Source organism: Eleutherodactylus coqui, chromosome 10 (assembly GCF_035609145.1).
Source record: "Eleutherodactylus coqui strain aEleCoq1 chromosome 10, aEleCoq1.hap1, whole genome shotgun sequence".
Taxonomy (NCBI): Eukaryota; Metazoa; Chordata; class Amphibia; order Anura; family Eleutherodactylidae; genus Eleutherodactylus; species Eleutherodactylus coqui.
The window spans coordinates 260644-284391 of NC_089846.1; the positions used below are offsets into that span (position 1 = coordinate 260644).

The 23748-nt window shown below is 46.2% G+C and overlaps 1 protein-coding gene across 2 annotated transcripts in view; it reads right to left on the reverse strand.

Moving 5' to 3' along the window:
- PTPN18 (protein tyrosine phosphatase non-receptor type 18) overlaps window positions 1-21043 on the reverse strand; it is an 80531-nt gene extending 59488 nt beyond the window's left edge. The window contains exons 1-2 of one of the 2 annotated variants that reach the window (XM_066579923.1): window positions 20844-21043; window positions 10405-10513 (exon numbers count right to left, since the gene is read on the reverse strand). In XM_066579923.1, the coding sequence (XP_066436020.1) occupies window positions 10405-10513; window positions 20844-20939 (205 nt within the window). In that variant the 5' untranslated portion in view covers window positions 20940-21043. The remainder of the gene's footprint in view (window positions 1-10404; window positions 10514-20843) is intronic. The other variant, XM_066579921.1, reaches the window with a different exon arrangement.
- Window positions 21044-23748: the final 2705 nt, after the last annotated feature.

The window sequence follows — 23748 nt, forward strand, 5'->3', positions numbered from 1 at the left end:
TTTGATACTCATCCCCGCTCTGAAACATAGTGGGGAATTAAAAAGAAAAAGTCTTACTGTGCATTACCGTGTAAGTGTGATACACAGGCATGCGCAGTGCCATACGGCCGGTAGAGCAGATGGTTGCAAAATGGGTAAAATGCCGCAGGGAGACTCGCAGCATTTTATGCATGCATCCGTGGGTACGAGCCCTTAGATAAGGTGAACAGATGTTCCGATTTAGGCGGGAAAGTCCCTCTTTGGGACTCAGTGTCACGCTTTCCTCAGGTTCCCTAAACAGCACAGCCTTTTGTCCTGCTTTCGGGACATGGTGTCACTGTGAAGGTGATTACCAGCCGGAGTGCCGTGGCTCCACACCTGGTAATCACTCAATGGACCTGCTGTGGGAGGCAAACACTGACAGCGGTGTGTGCACCCGGGATCATCCTCCCCTGACCTCTCCTCCTTGGTTCTGTTATAGGTATGACGACAAGAGAGTCTAAGAAAAGAATAAGGAAACATAGTAACATAGTATGTTAGGCTGAAGGGGGACAACGTCCATCTAGTTCAGCCTGTTTCCACACACCCCCACCCCCCTTGTTGATCCAGAGGAAACAAAAAAAAAATGAGGCAGAAACCAATTTAGCCCATGTGGGTGAAAAAAATCCTTCTCGACTCCATAATGGCAGTCAGAATAACCCCTGGATCAATGTGTGAAAGTCCTACCTGACTCCAAGACCAGATCACCAACCCTGCTGGTCACCTAATGTCTATATCCTGCAATATCATAGCGCTCTAGAAAAGCATGTAGTCCCTCTTAAACTCCTCTATCAATCGACATTTTCTCATCATTGAGGCAGCAAGGGATGAAGTAAGACCATACCAAAACACTTTAAGGAAGTTCACGAATCTAATAGCAAACTTTTTAGGATGAAGGGCATTGATCGAATTTATGTGGGAAACAGAGGAGGAGAATGGAAAAAGACATTGGCACAAAAGGAGTGTGATAGACACAAATGCGAATGGGGGTTTGGTGGTGCGGTATTGGCGGCAGTGGCTCCATTGCAAACAGCAGCTACCGGCAATGCAAGAATAAGGTCTAAATATGACATTTTGAGTGTGGGTATTGTGGTGTTTAGGGTATGGTGGTATTGATGTTGTCAAGTTTGTGATGTCAGTCTGTATACGGGTTGAAACTCGTTCCAGACAAAATAATGATAACAATGGATAAATTAAAATAAAATGAGGGTTATAGTCCTTTCCCCTGGAGGGTGGTGCGGTACCTCAGTGCAGATGGTGATGTTGATGAGGAGGGACTCCAGGAGTCACGATGAAACGTTAAAATAATGGGACAATTTATTTCGTAGAGAAGAATCTTCAGTAAATAATCTTTACAAAATATACATTACTTTAGGGCTTGAGGTAGACACACATTCTGTACAGTATTATTTGCCCTTCTGCTTCTCTCTTCCCCTTTTACTTTAAATGTAAATCTCCTTCCTTCTTCTGTTACGGTTACTCACACTGTTTTCTTTCTTCTTACTATCATTACATAAAACCAATTCTTCTTTCCCTTTTCTTTGTCTATCTCTGATATAACTGACTTTTTCTTTTACTCACACTTCTTCCTTCTCACTGCACTGGCTTTTCTCTCTCATCAAAGGCTCAACTCCAACTCTCAGTTCACAGACTACTGCCACCTCCTTTCTCTTTTACCTGATCTCTCAAAACTAACCAGTGCGGAGGGCTCATCCTCCAATCACAGGACATCTATCTCTTTGCTATCTGAATAACCAATAAAGTACAGAGTGAATTATCATTGAAACATAAGCCAAAACAAGCAAAATATTAACATTTTAAAGTCATACACACACATTTTGAAAGTAACCATATTACTTATATAGTGTCTAACTCTGGGACACTACAGGAGTGCAAATGGATTCTTACCCTTAATACAATCACTCCTAAGGGGCTAAATGAATCATTGAGCTTTGCTCCGTTTCTTTAACCCTTTCCAATCCACTTTGTATCCTGGTTTTCCTAGAGGGCTTACTCTTTTTATGCCGTTATACAACGGCGCTATCTGCTGGCCAAAACCAGTAGTGCATGAGGTGACACAATGGATAGGCTCCAACAGCAGAGATGCTGGCAATGTACAGTAAGAGGACCCCGGCGGATGTCTTCTAACATCGGAGCTGTACAGCCTTAAATCATAATGTCTTCAGACGTCAGACAGTGGATTGGAAAGGGTTAAAGAGCTTTCTTAGGTGCCCCTCTGTGTTCTGAACCCACATAAAGGTTTTTTTTTGTTTTAATTGTTTCTAACTGAATGTTAAGAGGTAAATACGTATTGGTTTCTGGCATTATCTGTCATTTTTCTATTTTTCAGAGCCACACCAGATACATCCTTTTGGTCTGTAGTGACATTATCCTTATGGAAACCCGGACCTGATGAAATCTAAATAATCAGGTTTTCTTTTTTTGTGGCTCTATACGAATAGGCTGCATTATATTATTTATATTTTTTTATGTTTTTACTATTTATTTGGGGGAGCACTTTTTGTGTTAGGTTTTGCTGCTGGGATCTGTTGTTCTACATGGGTTTCCAGCAACATGGCCCCACAGGTGGGGGTTGATTGAGCTGCCTGGGCTTGGATTTTCCCAGCCAGCCAACCCCCCAGGTCTGCTGCTCATATATACCGGCTCCTCTGCAAGAGGCTGCTGGGCTTTCCTCTGTTTGTTCGGTGTGTCCTGTTCATGTGTGTCTGTGCAGGGTACCGGACACGTGGTGTGAACAGTCTTGTCCAGGGTTGTTAATCATGATTTATGTCTGTTTTATTAGTTATGTCCACTGTTTCCGAGTTCCGTCAGAGTTTCACCAGTTCATGGATGTGAAAGACGTAACAGAATGTACATGTACTCAGATATGAGTGACTACTACTACTACATGTAACAGAATGTACATGTACTCAGATATGAGTGACTACTACTACATGTAACAGAATGTACATGTACTCAGATATGAGTGACTACTACTACTACATGTAACAGAATGTACATGTACTCAGATATGAGTGACTACTACTACTACATGTAACAGAATGTACATGTACTCAGATATGAGTGACTACTACATGTAACAGAATGTACATGTACTCAGATATGAGTGACTACTACTACTACATGTAACAGAATGTACATGTACTCAGATATGAGTGACTACTACATGTAACAGAATGTACATGTACTCAGATATGAGTGACTACTACTACTACATGTAACAGAATGTACATGTACTCAGATATGAGTGACTACTACATGTAACAGAATGTACATGTACTCAGATATGAGTGACTACTACTACTACATGTAACAGAATGTACATGTACTCAGATATGAGTGACTACTACATGTAACAGAATGGTACCCAAGAAAGTAATTAAAACAAAGCTAGACAAGAAAAAGGAAGAATTCAGTTTAGATAACAGTAACTAAACAAGGATATAGAAAGAAGGATATAAGGGGACACTTACTGCCGAGTCCACTGTTGGGGTCACTATTACTACTGAGGCCACTGTGGGGGTCTCTATTACTACTGAGGCCACTGTGGGGGTCTCTATTACTACTGAGACCACTGTGGGGGTCACTATTACTACTGAGACCACTGTTGGGGTCTCTATTACTACTGAGGCCACTGTGGGGGTCTCTATTACTACTGAGGCCACTGTGGGGGACACTATTACTACTGAGGCCACTGTGGGGGTCTCTATTACTACTGAGACCACTGTGGGGGACACTATTACTACTGAGACCACTGTGGGGGTCTCTATTACTACTGAGGCCACTGTGGGGGTCACTATTACTACTGAGGCCACTGTTGAGGTCACTATTACTACTGGGGCCAATATAGGGGAGACCAATGTGAAGTTTACTATTACTACTGATGCAAGGTTAATATTACTACTGAGGCCACTGTGGGGGTCTATATTACTACTGGGGCCAGTGGCGCCACACCTGACAAAGCTGCTGGGAACCGGAAGCTGGAAAGTGCTGACATCGGGAAGTATTTGGAGGAGGTGAGTGAAGTGCCACATGGTATGACATCAGCTGCGGATACCAATTATGCAAATTTTAACAGTTTTCTGGATGCAGAAATGCTGCGGAATTTTCTCCTTGTCCTTTTTTTTAACAACGGAGGTAAAAATCATACGCCGTGATAAGCCCCGCCCCCTGACCATATCCTTTTGTACCTGGGAAAATCTGATTACCTTACCTTAAACTGTAAGGCCGCCTTCACAGCATTCTGCAGCTGATAATCCGCAGAATAAACAGGCATGCACTGGATTTAGAATCTGCAGTGTTTTTGTGAATGAGATTTCTGAAATCTCCTGCGATTCGCTTGTAATTGCTGTGAATTCCCAATGGGACTCCAGAAGCAGAAATTCCACAGTACTTTTGCCATGCGTGAAGGTGGCCTAAGGCCAGCTGCTCACGAACGAGCCGGATTAAGCATGCGTGGTCCCGGAATGTGAATGATTGCCGAGGCTCGCCATTGGTCATGCACAGTACACATTTAAAAAAAACAATAATTGCATTAACTGAGTTGTCGCTAGGCGATGGCGCGATGTTAATTACGAATGGGCTGCGGGTCGGAAGGCCTCTATTGACAACTTGTCCCGCATCAAACAACCCGCTTACCGCTGCAATAGAGAAATGAAGAAGTTATGGTGCCTTGAATGCAAAGATGAAAAAAAAAGAAAAAGAAGTTAGTCATTAAAGCGCGAACAGGCTCAGTCACTAAGGGGTTAAACTACTTGAATTCGAAGCCACTATCTGCCCTGTATATCAATAAGGCCTATTGATGTCAGTAGGCAAATGGTCAATTGTCTCATTGGCACTGAATGACTCCTTTGTCTTTAGTTAACCCTCTGGATGCTGCAGCCTTATACTGTGTTCTGGAATGTGTGTCTCATGAAGACAATTCCCCTTGAGATAGTGAGTAAAAGGCGGTCAGTAACAGAAGACCACCAGTAACAGAAGACCACCAGTAACAGAAGACCGCCAGTAACAGAAGGCCACCAGTAACAGAAGACCACCAGTAACAGAAGACCACCAGTAACAGAAGACCACCAGTAACAGAAGGCCGCCAGTAACAGAAGACCGCCAGTAACAGAAGACCGCCAGTAACAGAAGACCGCCAGTAACAGAAGACCGCCAGTAACAGAAGGCCACCAGTAACAGTAGGCCACAAGTAACAGAAGGCCACCAGTAACAGAAGGCCACCAGTAACAGAAGGCCACAAGTAACAGAAGGCCACAAGTAACAGAAGGCCACAAGTAGCAGAAGGCCACAAGTAACAGAAGGCCACCAGTAACAGAAGACCACCAGTAACAGAAGGCCACAAGTAACAGAAGGCCACAAGTAGCAGAAGGCCACCAGTAGCAGAAGGCCACCAGTAGCAGAAGACCACCAGTAACAGAAGACCACCAGTAACAGAAGGCCACAAGTAACAGAAGGCCACCAGTAGCAGAAGGCCACCAGTAGCAGAAGACCACCAGTAACAGAAGACCACCAGTAACAGAAGGCCACAAGTAACAGAAGGCCACCAGTAACAGAAGGCCACCAGTAACAGAAGGCCACAAGTAACAGAAGGCCACAAGTAACAGAAGACCACCAGTAACAGAAGACCACCAGTAACAGAAGGCCACCAGTAACAGAAGGCCACAAGTAACAGAAGGCCACCAGTAACAGAAGGCCACCAGTAACAGAAGGCCGCCAGTAAAAGAAGGCCACCAGTGACAGAAGGCCACAAGTAACAGAAGACCACAAGTAACAGAAGACCACCAGTAACAGAAGACCACCAGTAATAGAAGGCCACCAGTAACAGAAGGCCACAAGTAACAGAAGGCCGTCAGTAATAGAAGGCCACCAGTAACAGAAGGCCACCAGTTCCCGAAGGCCACAAGTAGCAGAAGGCCACCAGTAACTGAAGACCGCCAGTAACAGAAGGCCGCCAGTAACTGAAGACCGCCAGTAACAGAAGGCCACCAGTAACAGAAGGCCACCAGTAACAGAAGGCCACCAGTAATAGGACAAGTGTATCACTGACCCGTTTTTTATGAATGAATATGCCGAATGACGTGGTAAGCCACGTGACCAGTGTGACATCGTGGGTCACGTGGATCGACCTGCCCGACCTCGTGACACCAAGATGGCGCCAACACCAGCGTCCTCTGAGAGCAGGTTATGTGAGTTAACTTTTTAATTTTATCTATTTATAGCTGTATTTCACTGAATTTTAATGATTGCTTGAAAAAGGCGAATGTTTGCTGCCGAAACACATTCAATAAATATATGGAATTTTGAACATACCATTGATTTTTCTGGGCTCCGGAGTGTGGGGGTATTTTATACAAATTACTTTTTATCAGAATCTAGATACTATCACTAAGTAATAGTATCTATTACTATAGTACTAACTAACAAACCGGACCGAATCAAGGGGGTACAGGTTGAGGGGCACTTGGGGAACAGTGACCACAATATAATCAACTTCCAGCTGTCAATCAATAAGAAGCCTTATCAGGGAGCGACAAACAAACTAAACTTTAGTAAAGCAACATTTGATCAGCTGAGAACTACTATCGGTAACATTAATTGGGACAACACCCTCAATAATGACGGTACAGAGGACAAATGGGAGGAGTTTAAAAGGATCCTAATCACCTCATGTGAGCAGTTCATTCCCTTTAAAAATAAAAGAAACTCAACTAAAAGGAAACCAATGTGGCTCGACAAGACGGTAAGAGGGGCAATAAACGAAAAGAAGAAAGCGTTCAAACTACTAAAGCAAGAAGGCAGCGAAGAAGCGCTAAAATCGTACAGGGAAAAAAACAAAATATGCAAAGATAGGATCAAAACTGCCAAGGAGGAAGCAGAAAGACGGATCACCAAAGAGGGCAAAAACAATCCAAAACTATTTTTTAACTAAATTAACAGCAAAAGGATTTGCACCAAGAGCGCTGGCCCTTTAACAAATAATGCAGGGGAAATCATTGAAGATGAAGGGAAAGCAAATCTATTATAGTTTCTTTTCAAGCGTATTCACGAACGAAAAGGAAATGTCACATGAGATGCAGGGGACCAAAATGAACCCCTCACAAAATATGTCATACCTAACGCAGGAGGAAGTTATATCTTATATTTATGGATACTATCAAGATCAGGGTTGTACCATTGGATTGGCGCATTGCCAATGTGGTTCCAATTTACAAAAAGGGGTCCAAAAGAGAGCCTGGTAACTACAGGCCGGTAAGTCTCACTTCAGTAACTGGAAAAATATTCAAGGGTTTCTGAGAGACGCCATCCTAGAATACCTCAAGGAGAACAAGGGAATAACTCCTCACCAGCATGGATTCATGAGGGGGCGATCATGTCAGACCAATCTGATCAGCTTCTACCATGAAGTAAGCTCTAGGCTGGACCTGGGAGAGTCTATTGATCTCGTATATCTGGACTTCTCTAAAGCATTTGACACTGTAGTAAAAAGAGATGAATAAAGTGTCCCCCCCAACTGTCCAGTATCAATCAGCTGACATTCAGGACACTAGAAAAGCTGAGCTGACATCCTTTCCCCTTACTAGATAAATATTAGAAGGGCAGATAGATACCAGAGTGATAGATAAAGATATGAGATTAATAGATATGTATTGTGATGTGGAGCTTGTAGTCTGTCAGTCATTTTGTATAGTTTGTAGAAAGAAGGGTTAGATGCCTTTCCGTGTATAGGAAAGCTGAGTGCTGTAGGAACCTTTAAGCAGCAGGCTTCAAAGAGCCTGTCACATCCCCCAGGGGGTCTCTGATGTCCTATAGCCCCTCTGAAGTCAGAGCCAGCAAATATTTATATTAGGAGATAAGGACAGGAAACAGGCTTCAGCCCCCAGCACCTCTTTCCCTCCCTTACTGGTCCAAATGCTCGTAACTGACCTGATAACGTCTGGAGGCAAAGTTAACAAAAGAAGGCGCCCTTAAGACAAAGGAAAATGTAATTTAGGAATTATGAAAGACCCGTATGTTGCAGCCCGCTGACGGGATATTTTGTGGAATGTGACATCCCCACAAATAAGATGCAGGCACTCCCACATTTGCACGAAACTCAGGAACCAAGAATTGCGTATCTCGGACCAGATGAGTCCAAAACTACTCATGCGTGGGCTCAAAACACACGTGAAATCACAACAAGAGACATCGTTGTCATATTTTCATGGTGGGTCACACCCCCACGGAGTTCTGAAGGAAATATGTATTTCAGGGAATTATGTGTCCCAAGATAAGCCATCCCCCACGGGGGCTGGGAGGAACTAAAGGGGAGTTACCACCATGAGAGTTTAAAAATCGCACACGGACGTGTGATTGGGGTCAGCCCCTTGGAGGTCACTATACGTGAGGTCTGGTCCGCAGTTCTGGCGCGACTCCACGCCACAGAATGGTAACTCTTCCTTTAATCCCTGTTATCTTACTGTCTGTGATATCACATGTACGTCTCCTGCCATTTATCTGGTAACATCATTTTGTATTTTTCTGTAAATAAGCACTGCTCTTTTCTTTGAGAATTAAACGATAAATTAATTAGTGATCCTCGTCCGTGTAACACGATACTGGATTCTCCGAAGATTGTATTCACACGTCATAAATCGGGTTCCAATTTACTGTAACCAAATTGGTGGTGGCCGCTGTATGCATATTGTAGAGCTCTGGAGTGCGTTAGAACGGATCAGGTGGGTGATTTGAGTTTCCGCTTCGCATGCGTGCAGAAGTCTGGGAAAGCTGGATACAAATCAGCCTGTATTCTAACGACGGCCAGCTTACAATACTGCAGAGTGTTTGAGGACCAGAGGCGGGATCAATAGGTATCGTCCCTTCCCCTCTCTCCTCTTGTCCAGTGAGGGACAAATTGTTAATAAGTGCAGGGCCAGCGGATTGCTGTAGAGTTGTGGCTGTGGCTCATGGTCGCTTTTCAGGAGTCTGGAAAGTTGGGTACCAGTCACTCCACAACCTAAGAGCCTTTCCTTCCTCGCCCCCGCCCTGCTACGTGACAGACACCGTGCCGCATAATAGGCTGATATATAAAATGAGAAGCTCGGATTGGGTGAAAACGTGTGTAAGTGGGTAAGGAACTGGCTCAGAGATAGAGAGCAGAGGGGGGTAATAAACAGCTCATACTGACTGGGCCCCCGTTTCCGGGGCCACAAGGCTCAGTACTAGGTCCCATTCTGTTCAATATATTTACCAGCGACCTGATAGAGGGGCTGCACAGTAATATATCAGTATTTACAGATGACACAAAATTATACAATATAATCAATACAACGGAGGACAATGTGCGGCTACAAACGGACGGAGATAAGCCGGGGGATTGGGGGGGGGGGGATGAGGGTCAATGTGGATAAATGTAAGGTTCTGCACATGGGCAGGAGAAACGGATGTCACCAATATACACTAAATGGGGTACAGCTAGGGAACATACCTGGGGGTACTAGTGGATAGTAGACTAAACTGGAGTAACCAATGCCAGTCAGCTGCTGCAAAGGCAAATAAAGTCTTGGGGTGCATTAAAAGAGGTATAGGGGCGAAGGATGAGAACATTATCCTCCCACTATATAAGGCACTTGTCAGGCCTCACATGGAATACTGCGTACAGTTCTGGTCACCGGTGCTTAGGAAAGATGTTACAGTGCTGGAGGGGGTTCAAAGAAGGGCAACTAAACTAATACATGGAATGAAGGGATTGGAATACCCAGAGAGGCACCAAAACTGGGATTATTCACCCCGGAAAAAAGACAACTAAGGGGCGACCAAATAACTGTATAAATCCATGAGGGGACAATACAAGGATCTCTGCCAGGATCTGTTTACACCCAGGACTGCGACGGGAACAAGAGGGCATCCGCTACGTCTAGAGGAAAGCAGGTTTCATCAGCAACACAGAAGGGGGTTCTTTACTGTAAGAGCAGTTAGACTGTGGAACTCTCTGCCTGAGGACGTGGTGATGGCAGGATCCATAGAGGAGGTTAAAAGGGGACTTGATGTCTTTCTGGAGAGGAAGGATATTACAGGATATAAATCTTAGGTTATGTGTTAATCCGGATATACACCCAGGTAGGAAATATTAGGGGTTGATCCAGGGATTAATCTGATTGCCATTAGGGAGTCGGGAAGGAATTTTCCCCCAAAGGGCTAATTGGCTTCTGCCTCTTGGGGTTTTATGCCTTCCTCTGGATCAACAACACAGGAGGATAAACAGGCTGGACTAGATGGACATTGTCTTCATTCAGCCTAACGAACTATGTAACTATTCTATCGGAACTAATCATTTTGCATAATAATCAGGTCTGGTGACTATTAGGCACTTCTTCCTGTACTCACATGGGAGGATGTCCTTGTAGCGGTTCTTCTTCAGGTTTTCCTGGCTTCCTCCTACATCCGTGGAATAGTTGCCATCCTGGCGGAAGGCTGCAGCACGACTCTTGATTTCCTGCACAAACACCAAAACCAGGTCATTTAGGTGAATAAATCCTGACCTTCTGTTTTCCAGGCGGACTGTGAGGTTATCCCATCTGCACACAGCGAGGGCTAATTATGCCAGACGTGATGGATTTGTGGGTTTCGGGGTGCTGTAAAGGTGAGGACCAGCCGATCTCCAGCCCGGTAGCACAGTTTTGCAACTTCCCGCTGCTGGGCCAGAACTCAACTGTACGGTAAAAGTCCCCGAGCCGCGGGACACGGCATGCTAAGGGACACTGCATGCTAAGGGACACTGCATGCTAAGGGACACGGCATGCTAAGGGACACTGCATGCTAAGGGACACTGCATGCTAAGGGACACTGCATGCTAAGGGACACTGCACGCTAAGGGACACTGCACGCTAAGGGACACTGCATGCTAAGGGACACTGCATGCTAAGGGACACTGCACGCTAAGGGACACTGCATGCTAAGGGACACTGCACGCTAAGGGACACTGCATGCTAAGGGACACTGCATGCTAAGGGCTCTCTCACACGGGCTACAAAATCATCCCTACAAACCACATGTATGTGAATCTCGTGGTGTCCAACGGGTTGTTTCAGGCTACAATCATCCCTCAAGGAACCCGTTGGAAACCATCAGCTTCACATACAAGCGATTTGTAGCAAGATTGTGTAGCCTGTGTAAAAGAGGCCTGACACGGACCATTGCGGTCTGAAATTAAGGACTGTTCAGGACTCTCGTGGATGACGGCCTTCCTGAAGACGCCAACAAAAAGGCTATTTTTAACAATTTTACTGAAGTGAATTTACATTTTGGGTGATTTTTGAATGATGTTGTGTCTCGGATCCCCCATCTGTGCATCCTGCCACGCAGGGACGGCAGTGGAGGACACCCCGGAAAGCCTGCCACCATCTAGGAAGAAGAGGGGGACACTGAGACGCCTGCACGCTGCGCCCCATCCAAGAATGCCAAGCTGGCAGCATGCCTACTCAACGGTACTTTACACGGGCCAATCATCGCCTGAATTCTTGCTGGAAACAAGTAATTCAGGGGGTAATAATCTTGTGTAGCTGCGGCCCCCGACCGCACGCAGAGGCGGTGTATTACCAAGTCAGGGTACCAACAGAAAAGCCGGTTCACAGGCCTAATTATACAATGAGGAGTCGAATAGTCAATATTGACTTAGTAACACCAATTAGACAGAAACTGGACGACCAATGAGAATGAACCTCCATCGTCGGTCAGCCGGGACGCACATATATGAGCGACAATCTGGATTACGGACCTGTAAATAAGCACAATGTTCTAGACATTGTCAACAAGCTGAAGGGTCACGTTAAGGCTTTTCACACAATCATCATTTTAGCGCTCTGATTGCTGCACTAAACATTGTGGCTATGGGAGCTTCAAATCGTATGAACGAGGTAAACCGTGTCCAAGATGTGGCTGTGGTGTCAGTGGACTGCAAGACGCCACAGCCCCGAAATCCCTCGTCCACCAGAACAATGAAGGGAATCCGCCGCCGCGGGGATGGGGGACTCTCTTCATCCCTGCAGTGTTCTCCCTTTGCCGGCCGGCTCACATAGTCCCCCATGGGATTCTATGGAGCCGCCAGTGCTGTGCTGTCACAAGATAGAACAAGGGCTCCCACCCACTTGCGGTTCTTTAACACTGACATCGCTGCGTACTTTTAACGCGATTGTCAGAGGGACTTTCTAATGTTAAAAACGCATCACAAGTTTGTGCTCTGTGATTTTTGTGCTCTGCGATTTTTGTGCGATGCGTTTTTTAAGATTAGAAAGTTCCATTGACAATCTCATTAAAAAAATACGAGTGGGTGGAGCCCCGAGTCTTACCTTTGGATGGAGAGAAATCTTGGCGTGAAAAAATGGTTCGTCTGTAAGAACCCATAGGAAATCATAGGTTCTTTTACATGCAATTTTCTGACACACCTACTCTGCGTTAAAATGACGTTTGTGAGAACGAGGATGGGGTCATACGCATGGTGTTCCCTAGGAACGCACCGCACCGCCATTGTTTTTAATGAGGCATCGGCCGACATGCAAGGTTTAACCATTGAAAACAATGGGAAGCACGCCACGATCCTCCACCGCGGCTAAAAGCACGGCGAAGGTTCGCTATTTCCCTGAAGTGTTGGAAGGTGTTGAGGGTGAAATTAGCATAAATGCTACAACGGCTCCCAAAATCTAATATGGAGGACATGTAGAGAAAATCACCAATAAATCTGCGTAGAACTACAGCAAGAAATTGCGCACAGGTTGGAGTCGCAGAACTAAGAATTAAGCAACTATCAGTCCGTATAAACGGGAGACACACAATGTCAATGGAGGCGGGGGGCGTAACGATCTCCAGCGATAGTCGGGCGGCAGTCTGCGGACGGATGTCGGATGCGCCCAGCGGTCGTCCTGTGTAAAGGCGCTTCATCCCGAGGAGGATACAGAGACGCCTGACCATTCGCCCCCAGAAGGCTGCAGTGCTGTGGGAGCTGGGCGTGAGGCTGCGTCATCCGGTGCTCTATTAGCCGCTCGGCCATTGTCTGCGCGGATTGCACAGAGCCGGAAGCTTCACGCCCCTTTATACTGGTGGGGGGGGCCGTGGGAAACGGTGCAGCGGCCCCCGCGGACTAGTAATGACAGGTGACTGACCATCTCGGTGTCAGGAAGGACCCAGTTCTGCTTTAGTTCTCACATTAAGACTTCCTTAAAGAAAGCTCAAAATACAAGTTTAATTTTAGTTAAGAAAAAAGGTACAAAAAGTGTTGTGGTGGCGAGAGACGTGTGAACCGAGAGGGTAACGCTCTGCCTTCATATCCTGGATCGTAGCACACAGCAGGCCAGTTGGGGCCTTTTTTACTTACTTTTCAGGTATCTACAGTGTAGATAAAAAGCAATCTTGGTGCTGACTGGAAACCATCAGCATGCAGGATCCCTCATGTTTATAGGAGACATGAAGGGTTAATGTGCCAGTCAGAGCCACGTCCCAGGCTAATATACAAAGTACGGACATATAAGAATAGGTTTGTGTACCCCCTAATCCTAACTGTGCCCCATATATCAAAGACATCAAAGCGTGTATATGCGGAGACAGCGCGAGGACGCGACACCGCGGTGCGACTCACGGAGCCAGCTCTGCTATCTGTAACTTCTATGTAAGATGGACATGAATGAATCTTCCCAGTGGCCAAGCGCTTGTTTCGCCCCGTGGCTTACATTTGGGTTATCACGAGGCGGCCACGCGCCTACAGAACAGGGACAGCAGCACATTTCGGAGTCACTTCCCTTTAGGATAGCTCATATGTCCTTCATGGTCTATGGCGCTAATGTTCGGGCCCCTTTATACGCAACGACCTGCCAGACGTGAGATGCGTGGCCCCAGCCATGATTATTCCGATGCTTTTACACAGGATCGACAATCGCTCAGCGGAAGGAGGCGGAGCTAGCGGGATCGTTCCCGCCCCCATTCACTGTAAGCAGGGTCATAGATGATCCTGCCTGCTCACACGGGCCGAGCGTCGTCATCCGAACGATGAGCCATATGTGAACTAATTATCGGCATTCAGCTGACACTAACATTTATGCCAGATCCCGTCTGAAGGCCTGTCGGTGGGGCAGCCATGTTTAGCTGCAGCCATCATGATGTCCTTTCTTTTAGCCTCTAGTATGATCATGATGGCAAACGTTGCCATGATTTTTAGGCTATCACTTGCCTTTGGTGATCGGAGGAGAAGTGTCGGCACAGTGTGAATGATGCGTGGCTGCAGCCGGTGATGTCACTCGGCGGTCCTGCACTGCGGCGGTGATGTCACTCGGCGGTTCTGCACTGCAGCCGGTGATGTCACTCGGCGGTCCTGCACTGCGGCGGTGATGTCACTCGGCGGTTCTGCACTGCGGCGGTGATGTCACTCGGCGGTCCTGCACTGCGGCGGTGATGTCACTCGGCGGTCCTGCACTGCGGCGGTGATGTCACTCGGCGGTCCTGCACTGCGGCGGTGATGTCACTCGGCGGTCCTGCACTGCGGCGGTGATGTCACTCGGCGGTTCTGCACTGCAGCCGGTGATGTCACTCGGCGGTCCTGCACTGCGGCGGTGATGTCACTCGGCGGTCCTGCACTGCGGCGGCCGCCCGGAGACGCCCGGCCTCCTCCTTATTCATCACCAACTGATGCCGGATTGCCGACAGGATTCTGCTATTTTCAATTCTGCATCTAAATATGCAGTAAGGATTTGGGCGCTGAATATTCTGTCCCTCAGACCGGAGAGGCGCATTGTATGGAGACAGGTTGTCAGAGAGAACTCGTGCCAGACGTGTAATTCTGCAGACCCAGACGAAAGTGAGAGGGCTGTCACCGACAGTCATGGCGCTGTCAGCGGAGCTACCCATGTGTCCTTATAGAAGTCTATGGAGAGCAGTCCGAAAAGAGTCAGATTTCTGTGTGGTGTGCGACGTTCAGCGGGTGAAAGAGTAGGGACTGGTGGATATAAATCCCCCTCGGCTCCCCTAACTCCCCCATAACGTAGTCTGAGGCTGGTGAGGTGGCACGTTCTCTTTAGTTTGTAGCATTAAATAGAGGCCCATAGACTTCCTGCAGTCGGCATCCCTTCAGGTTCGGCACCGCTGCACACACTATTCCACCATTGTGCCCATTTAAATTGCCAGTGCTCATGTCCGGCAGAAGCGCGCTCAATGCGCCATAACCACTACTGCATGTCCAGCGCTATAAAGCTCCGCCTGTGCAATATGGGGAATATCTGCTGGCGCCTTCTGGCCAGGATGCACTCCACTACCCACAAGAACCAGCTATGAAGGCCGATAAAATGTGTACGAAAAACCTGTACCAGGTAGCTGAGGTTTAGGGGCTCCATACGGAATAGGTTTCTGGCCTATTTCCAACCACAACGGTCGCAGTAACTCAAATGTGAAAGCAAAACCCCAGCATGAAGACCCCCACACAGACCCCCAGACAGACCCCCACACAGACCCTCAGACAGACCCCCAGACAGACCCTCAGACAGACCCCCAGACAGACCCTCAGATTACAGATCGGAGGACTGGAGATACTTAAAAGGCAACACGCTAAACACAGTTTAGTAGCAGATCGAGAGCTGGAGTATTCTGTCCGGTGTAGTGTTATATATGACCTGGAGTATTCTGTCCGGTGTAGCGTTATATATGACCTGGAGTATTCTGTCCGGTGTAGCGTTATATATGACCTGGAGTATTCTGTCCGGTGTAGCGTTATATATGACCTGGAGTATTCTGTCCGGTGTAGCGTTATATATGACCTGGAGTATTCTGTCCGGTGTAGCGTTATATATGACCTGGAGTATTCTGTCCGGTGTAGCGTTATATTGGACCTGGAGTATTCTGTCCGGTGTAGCGTTATATATGACCTGGAGTATTCTGTCCGGTGTAGCGTTATATATGACCTGGAGTATTCTGTCCGGTGTAGTGTTATATATGACCTGGAGTATTCTGTCCGGTGTAGTGTTATATTGGACCTGGAGTATTCTGTCCGGTGTAGCGTTATATATGACCTGGAGTATTCTGTCCGGTGTAGCGTTATATATGACCTGGAGTATTCTGTCCGGTGTAGCGTTATATATGACCTGGAGTATTCTGTCCGGTGTAGCGTTATATATGACCTGGAGTATTCTGTCCGGTGTAGCGTTATATATGACCTGGAGTATTCTGTCCGGTGTAGCGTTATATTGGACCTGGAGTATTCTGTCCGGTGTAGCGTTATATATGACCTGGAGTATTCTGTCCGGTGTAGCGTTATATTGGACCTGGAGTATTCTGTCCGGTGTAGCGTTATATTGGACCTGGAGTATTACTGTCCGGTGTAGCGTTATATATGACCTGGAGTATTCTGTCCGGTGTAGCGTTATATATGACCTGGAGTATTCTGTCCGGTGTAGCGTTATATTGGACCTGGAGTATTACTGTCCGGTGTAGCGTTATATATGACCTGGAGTATTCTGTCCGGTGTAGCGTTATATATGACCTGGAGTATTCTGTCCGGTGTAGCATTATATTGGACCTGGAGTATTCTGTCCGCTGTAGTGTTATATATGACCTGGAGTATTCTGTCCGGTGTAGCGTTATATATGACCTGGAGTATTCTGTCCGGTGTAGTGTTATATATGACCTGGAGTATTACTGTCCGGTGTAGTGTTATATATGACCTGGAGTATTCTGTCCGGTGTAGCGTTATATATGACCTGGAGTATTCTGTCCGGTGTAGTGTTATATATGACCTGGAGTATTCTGTCCGGTGTAGTGTTATATATGACCTGGAGTATTACTGTCCGGTGTAGTGTTATATATGACCTGGAGTATTCTGTCCGGTGTAGCGTTATATATGACCTGGAGTATTCTGTCCGGTGTAGTGTTATATATGACCTGGAGTATTCTGTCCGGTGTAGTGTTATATATGACCTGGAGTATTACTGTCCGGTGTAGCGTTATATATGACCTGGAGTATTCTGTCCGGTGTAGCGTTATATATGACCTGGAGTATTCTGTCCGGTGTAGCGTTATATATGACCTGGAGTATTCTGTCCGGTGTAGCGTTATATATGACCTGGAGTATTCTGTCCGGTGTAGCGTTATATATGACCTGGAGTATTCTGTCCGGTGTAGTGCTATATATGACCTGGAGTATTCTGTCCGGTGTAGCGTTATATATGACCTGGAGTATTCTGTCCGGTGTAGCGTTATATATGACCTGGAGTATTCTGTCCGGTGTAGCGTTATATTGGACCTGGAGTATTCTGTCCGGTGTAGCGTTATATATGACCTGGAGTATTCTGTCCGGTGTAGCGTTATATTAGACCTAGAGTATTTTGTCCGGTGTAGCGTTATATATGACCTGGAGTATTCTGTCCGGTGTAGCGTTATATATGACCTGGAGTATTCTGTCCGGTGTAGCGTTATATATGACCTAGAGTATTCTGTCCGGTGTAGCGTTATATATGACCTGGAGTATCACTGTCCGGTGTAGCGTTATATATGACCTGGAGTATTCTGTCCGGTGCAGCGTTATATATGAACTGGAGTATTCTGTCCGGTGTAGTGTTATATATGACCTGGAGTATTCTGTCTGGTGTAGCGTTATATTGGACCTGGAGTATTCTGTACGGTGCAGCGTTATATATGAACTGGAGTATTCTGTCCGGTGTAGTGTTATATATGACCTGGAGTATTCTGTCCGGTGTAGCGTTATATTGGACATGGAGTATTCTGTCCGGTGTAGTGTTATATATGACCTGGAGTATTCTGTCTGGTGTAGCGTTATATTGGACCTGGAGTATTCTGTCCGGTGTAGTGTTATATATGACCTGGAGTATTCTGTCCGGTGTAGCGTTATATTGGACCTGGAGTATTCTGTCCGGTGTAGTGTTATATATGACCTGGAGTATTCTGTCCGGTGTAGCGTTATATATGACCTGGAGTATTCTGTCCGGTGTAGCGTTATATATGACCTGGAGTATTCTGTCCGGTGTAGCGTTATATATGACCTGGAGTATTCTGTCCGGTGTAGCGTTATATATGACCTGGAGTATTCTGACCGCTGTAGTGTTATATATGACCTGGAGTATTCTGTCCGGTGTAGTGTTATATATGACCTGGAGTATTCTGTCCGGTGTAGCGTTATATATGACCTGGAGTATTCTGTCCGGTGTAGCGTTATATATGACCTGGAGTATTCTGACCGCTGTAGTGTTATATATGACCTGGAGTATTCTGTCCGGTGTAGTGTTATATATGACCTGGAGTATTCTGTCCGGTGTAGTGTTATATATGACCTGGAGTATTCTGTCCGGTGTAGTGTTATATATGACCTGGAGTATTCTGACCGCTGTAGTGTTATATATGACCTGGAGTATTCTGTCCGGTGTAGCGTTATATATGACCTGGAGTATTCTGTCCGGTGTAGCGTTATATTGGACCTGGAGTATTCTGTCCGGTGTAGTGTTATATATGACCTGGAGTATTCTGACCGCTGTAGTGTTATATATGACCTGGAGTATTCTGTCCGGTGTAGCGTTATATATGACCTGGAGTATTCTGTCCGGTGTAGTGTTATATATGACCTGGAGTATTACTGTCCGGTGTAGTGTTATATATGACCTGGAGTATTCTGTCCGGTGTAGCGTTATATATGACCTGGAGTATTCTGTCCGGTGTAGTGTTACATATGACCTGGAGTATTCTGACCGCTGTAGTGTTATATTTGACCTGGAGTATTCTGTCCGGTGTAGCGTTATATATGACCTGGAGTATTACTGTCCGGTGTAGCGTTATATTGGACCTGGAGTATTACTGTCCGGTGTAGCGTTATATTGGACCTGGAGTATTACTGTCTGGTGTAGCATTATATTGGACCTGGAGTATTCTGTCCAGTGTAGCGTTATATTGGACCTGGAGTATTACTGTCTGGTGTAGCGTTATATATGACCTGGAGTATTACTGTCCAGTCTGGTGTAGCGTTATATTGGACCTGGAGTATTACTGTCATGTGTAGCGTTATATTGAACCTGGAGTGTTATTGTCCGGTGTAGTGCTATATATTATCTGGAGTATTACCGTCCGGTGTAGCGTTATATATGACCTGGAGTATTACTGTCATGTGTAGCGTTATATTGGACCTGGAGTGTTATTGTCCGGTGTAGTGCTATATATTATCTGGAGTATTCTGTCCGGTGTAGTGTTATATATGACCTGGAGTGTTATTGTCCGGTGTAGTGTTATATTGGACCTGGAGTGTTATTGTCCGGTGTAGTGCTATATATGACCTGGAGTATTACTGTCCAGTCCAGTGTAGCGTTATATTGGACCTGGAGTATTACTGTCTGGTGTAGCGTTATATATGACCTGGAGTATTACTGTCCAGTCTGGTGTAGCGTTATATTGGACCTGGAGTATTACTGTCATGTGTAGCGTTATATTGGACCTGGAGTGTTATTGTCCGGTGTAGTGCTATATATTATCTGGAGTATTACTGTCTGGTGTAGCGTTATACTGTATATGACCTGGAGTATTACTGTCCAGTCCGGTGTAGCGTTATATCAAACCTGGAGTATCACTGTCCAGTGTGGTGCTATATATGACCTGGAGTATTACTGTCTGATGTAGCATTATATTGGACCTTGAGTATCACTGTCCAGTATGGTGTAGTGATATATTAAACCTGGAGTATTACTGTCCGGTATAGTGCTATATATGACCTAGAGTATTACTGTCCAGTCCGGTGTAGCGTTAAATATGACCTGGAGTATTGCTGTTCAGTATGGTGTAGCGTTATATTGGACCTGGAGTATTACTGTCCGGTGTAGTGTTATATATGACCTGGAGTATTACTGTCCAGTCCATTGTAGTGTTATATTGGACCTGGAGTATTACTGTCTGGTGTAGAGTTATATATAACCTGGAGTATTACCGTCTGGTGTAGGGTTATATATGACCTGGAGTATTACTGTCCGGTGTAGTGTTATATATGACCTAGAGTATTACTGTCCAGTATGGTGTAGCGTTATATACGACCTGAAGTATTACCGGCTTGTGTAGGGTTATATATGACTTGGAGTATCACTGTCCGGTGTAGCGTTATATATGACCTGGAATATTACTGTCCAGTCCGGTGTAGTGTTATATTGGACCTGGAGTATTACTGTCCAGTATGGTGTAGGGTTATATATGACCTGGAGTATTACTGTCCGGTGTAGTGTTATATATGACCTAGAGTATTACTGTCCAGTCCGGTGTAGCGTTATATATGACCTGAAGTATTACTATCCAGTCCGGTGTAGTGTTATATTGGACCTGGAGTATCACTGTCTGGTGTATCGTTATATATGACCTGAAGTATTACCGGCTTGTGTAGGGTTATATATGACTTGGAGTATCACTGTCCGGTGTAGCGTTATATATGACCTGGAATATTACTGTCCAGTCCGGTGTAGTGTTATATTGGACCTGGAGTATTACTGTCCAGTATGGTGTAGGGTTATATATGACCTGGAGTATTACTGTCCGGTGTAGTGTTATATATGACCTAGAGTATTACTGTCCAGTCCGGTGTAGCGTTATATATGACCTGAAGTATTACTATCCAGTCCGGTGTAGTGTTATATTGGACCTGGAGTATCACTGTCCGGTGTATCGCTATATATGACCTGGAGTAGCAGAGTGTCAATATCCAATCAGTTGTAGCATTCTCCATGACAGCTGGAATAGCAGCGCTGTGATAACCTTGCAGGTCTGTTGCTTCACGATGAGCAGAGTATGAAATCAGGTAAACTCCAACTCACCTGAAACTCCTTCCCCAGGAGATCCTCGCCCGCTTTGAGTCTTGAGGACTGCACTCTTGCCAAGAAGCCCCGCAGGTTTTCTGCCGTCTGATTCATGATGTCCCCCGACCACTGAACACAGACGACCTGCAGAGGGAAGAGCAGAATGAGGAAGTGTCCTGAGAACACAGGCGGCCACTCCTACCTGTCAGTCCAGCACAACCGGAGGAGCACCTACAACTGCACTGTAATCAGAGGGAGACAGTCAGCGAGCAGGAGGAGCAGGGTAGTATGTGCGGCACGCCCAAGAGCCCAGCCTGGTTTCTCTTCTAAATTTTGGAATCAATGACCATGTTTTGCCCAAGTTCTCACTGGAGTGCTGCACTATAACTGCAGGGGGACAAGAATGCCCCCCGAAAATCATGGGGGCAGCATTTAGCCATCAGCATTGGTGTTCTTGCAGGACCTAAAATGCAATGAGTGCATTATTTGGCTAAAGGGGCACAATGGCCAGATCATCTCGTTACATTGTGTCCACTCCACCTAAATGTCTCACTGATCTTTCATCTTCTGCTCTGTTTTACCAAGTACCATTGGAGGAATGGAGGCTAACAAACCGATGCAGCAAAATACCTTGTAGGAGCGACTTCAGTCCTAAAGAAAGGTCCATTGTTGTTCCCTTCTAGAAGTCACAGAACTTCAGTTACTAATCAGGAAGGGCAGAACTCCGTAGATCCACGAGGAGACGGCGGCCGCGGGGTCAGATATGCGCAGGACTCATAGATTACACTTCAATCCGTTTAGTTAAGCGCATATTAAGAACAGGGGATGAAAAATGACACTTGGGAAACTTCCTGGAGATGGTATACAGATACGGCTCCACCGATACTGGCGCTCTCTACACTCCACCACACAAGACACAGCCAATCCATGCACGTCACGCCACCTGACACACCAAGCATGCTGCTTCCAACACGTCATCCCATCGCACCACAAGCAGGACGTCACGCTACCCTCCTCATCACGGCCCATGCATTGGGCAGCATTCTGCATGTGCTCCGCCCTTCACGTCATGTGCTCGAAAAAACCGCAGCACACAGACTGGAGCAAGCGCACAAACCACGAATGCACGTTCAGGTCATGCAGAACAACCGTGTTCACTGCAATCATAAGTAGACTGACCGTTTGGACCTAAATAAAGAGAACGTTTATGACACTACACAAAGGGTTAATATATACTGGTGGACCAATAACCTGATGGAGAATGCACAAATCCTGCTGAGAGCTCCGGCCGATAAGCAGGAAGAGGCTGAAACACATAACTACACTCTCCACGTGTCAGGCCAAGGTGCAGTATATAGGGGGCTGGCCATGACTGTCCTCCAAGTGTCCCCCTACACACAGAAGTCTATACAGGGATGTCAGATACATGGACAGGTGCACAGAAGTAATGCACAAAGAACTGCGCAAATCATAGGAAGGTATATAAAACTTACCAATAACGGGGGGAGAACCTGCGAAGAGACATCGCGCCATAAAATCTTCCCACAATATCCGACTATTATTGTAGCTTTGTCTCCTAAATCTGGTAATTCTTTTGCAGAAAACTAAGACTGCACAGCGAGAGCAACGACTACAAGACTCCGACCGCCGCAGTGTTAAATGCAACCTGTAAAGTCAGACATGGCACTCAGAATAATGCTGCTGGTCGTGGTGCTGGTTGTGGCGGTGTTGGTGCTGCAGGTAGTGATGTTGCTGCTGGTGTCGGTGTCGATGTTCCTAGTGTTAGTGGTGTCGCTGGTGCTACTGGTCATGGTGCTACTACTTGTGGTGTTTTCGGTGGTGGTGCTGGTTGGGGTGTCGGTGATGTGGGGTTGCTGCCTGTGGTGGCGGTGCTGCCGATGCTGTTGATGCTGCTGGTCGTAGTGTTACTACTTGTAGTGATGTCGGTGGTGGTGCTTGTGTTGCTGGTTGTGGTGTCGGTGATGGTGGTGTTGATGCCTGTAGTGGTGCTCCTGCTGGTGGTGTTGGTGGTGCTGCTGGTCATGATGTTGCTACTTATATTGGTGTCAGTGGTGGTGCTAGTGTTTGCTGGTTGTCGTGTTGGTGGTGCTGCTGGAAGTGTCGGTGGTGCTGCTGGTCATAGAGTCGTAGAATGGTAGAGTTGGAAGGAATCTCCGGAGTCATTGGGTTCAACCCCCTGCTCAGTGCAGGATTCACTAAATCATCCCAGTGAGATATTTGTCCAGCCTTTTTTTGAACACTTCCATTGAAGGAGAGCTCCCCACCTCCCGTGGCAACCTGTTCCACTCATTGATCACTCTCACTAATATCTAAACTGTGTCTCCTCCCTTTCAGTTTTATCCGATTGCTTCTAGTCTTTCCTTGTGCAGATGAGAATAGGGCTGATCCCTCTGCACTGTGACAGCCCTTCAGATGTTTGTAGACAGCTATTAAGTCTCCTCTCAGCCTTCTCTTCTGCTAAACATTCCCAGATCCTTTACCCGTTCATCATAGGACATGATAGCTTTGTGTCGTCTGAAAATTCCCTCCTCCAGATCATTTATAACCATGCTGACCAACACTGGGCCCAGGACAGAGCCTTGTGGTCCCCACTTGATACATTCTTCCACTTGGATGTGCAGCCATTTATGACCACTCTTTGAGTACGATCACTCAGCCAGTTGTGAATCCCCCTAACAGTTGCCTTGTCAATCCCAGATTTGGTCATTTCATCAATAAGTCTGGTATGAGATACTTTGTCAAAAGCTTTACTAAAGTCAAGATATACTATATCCTAAATTTTCAAAGATTACGACAAGTTATCAGCAATTACCTCCGCTGCTTCCTTTAGTATCCTAGGATGTAATTCATCTGGACCTAGAGACTTGGATTCATGTAAGTTAGCTAAGTGTTCCCTCACCAT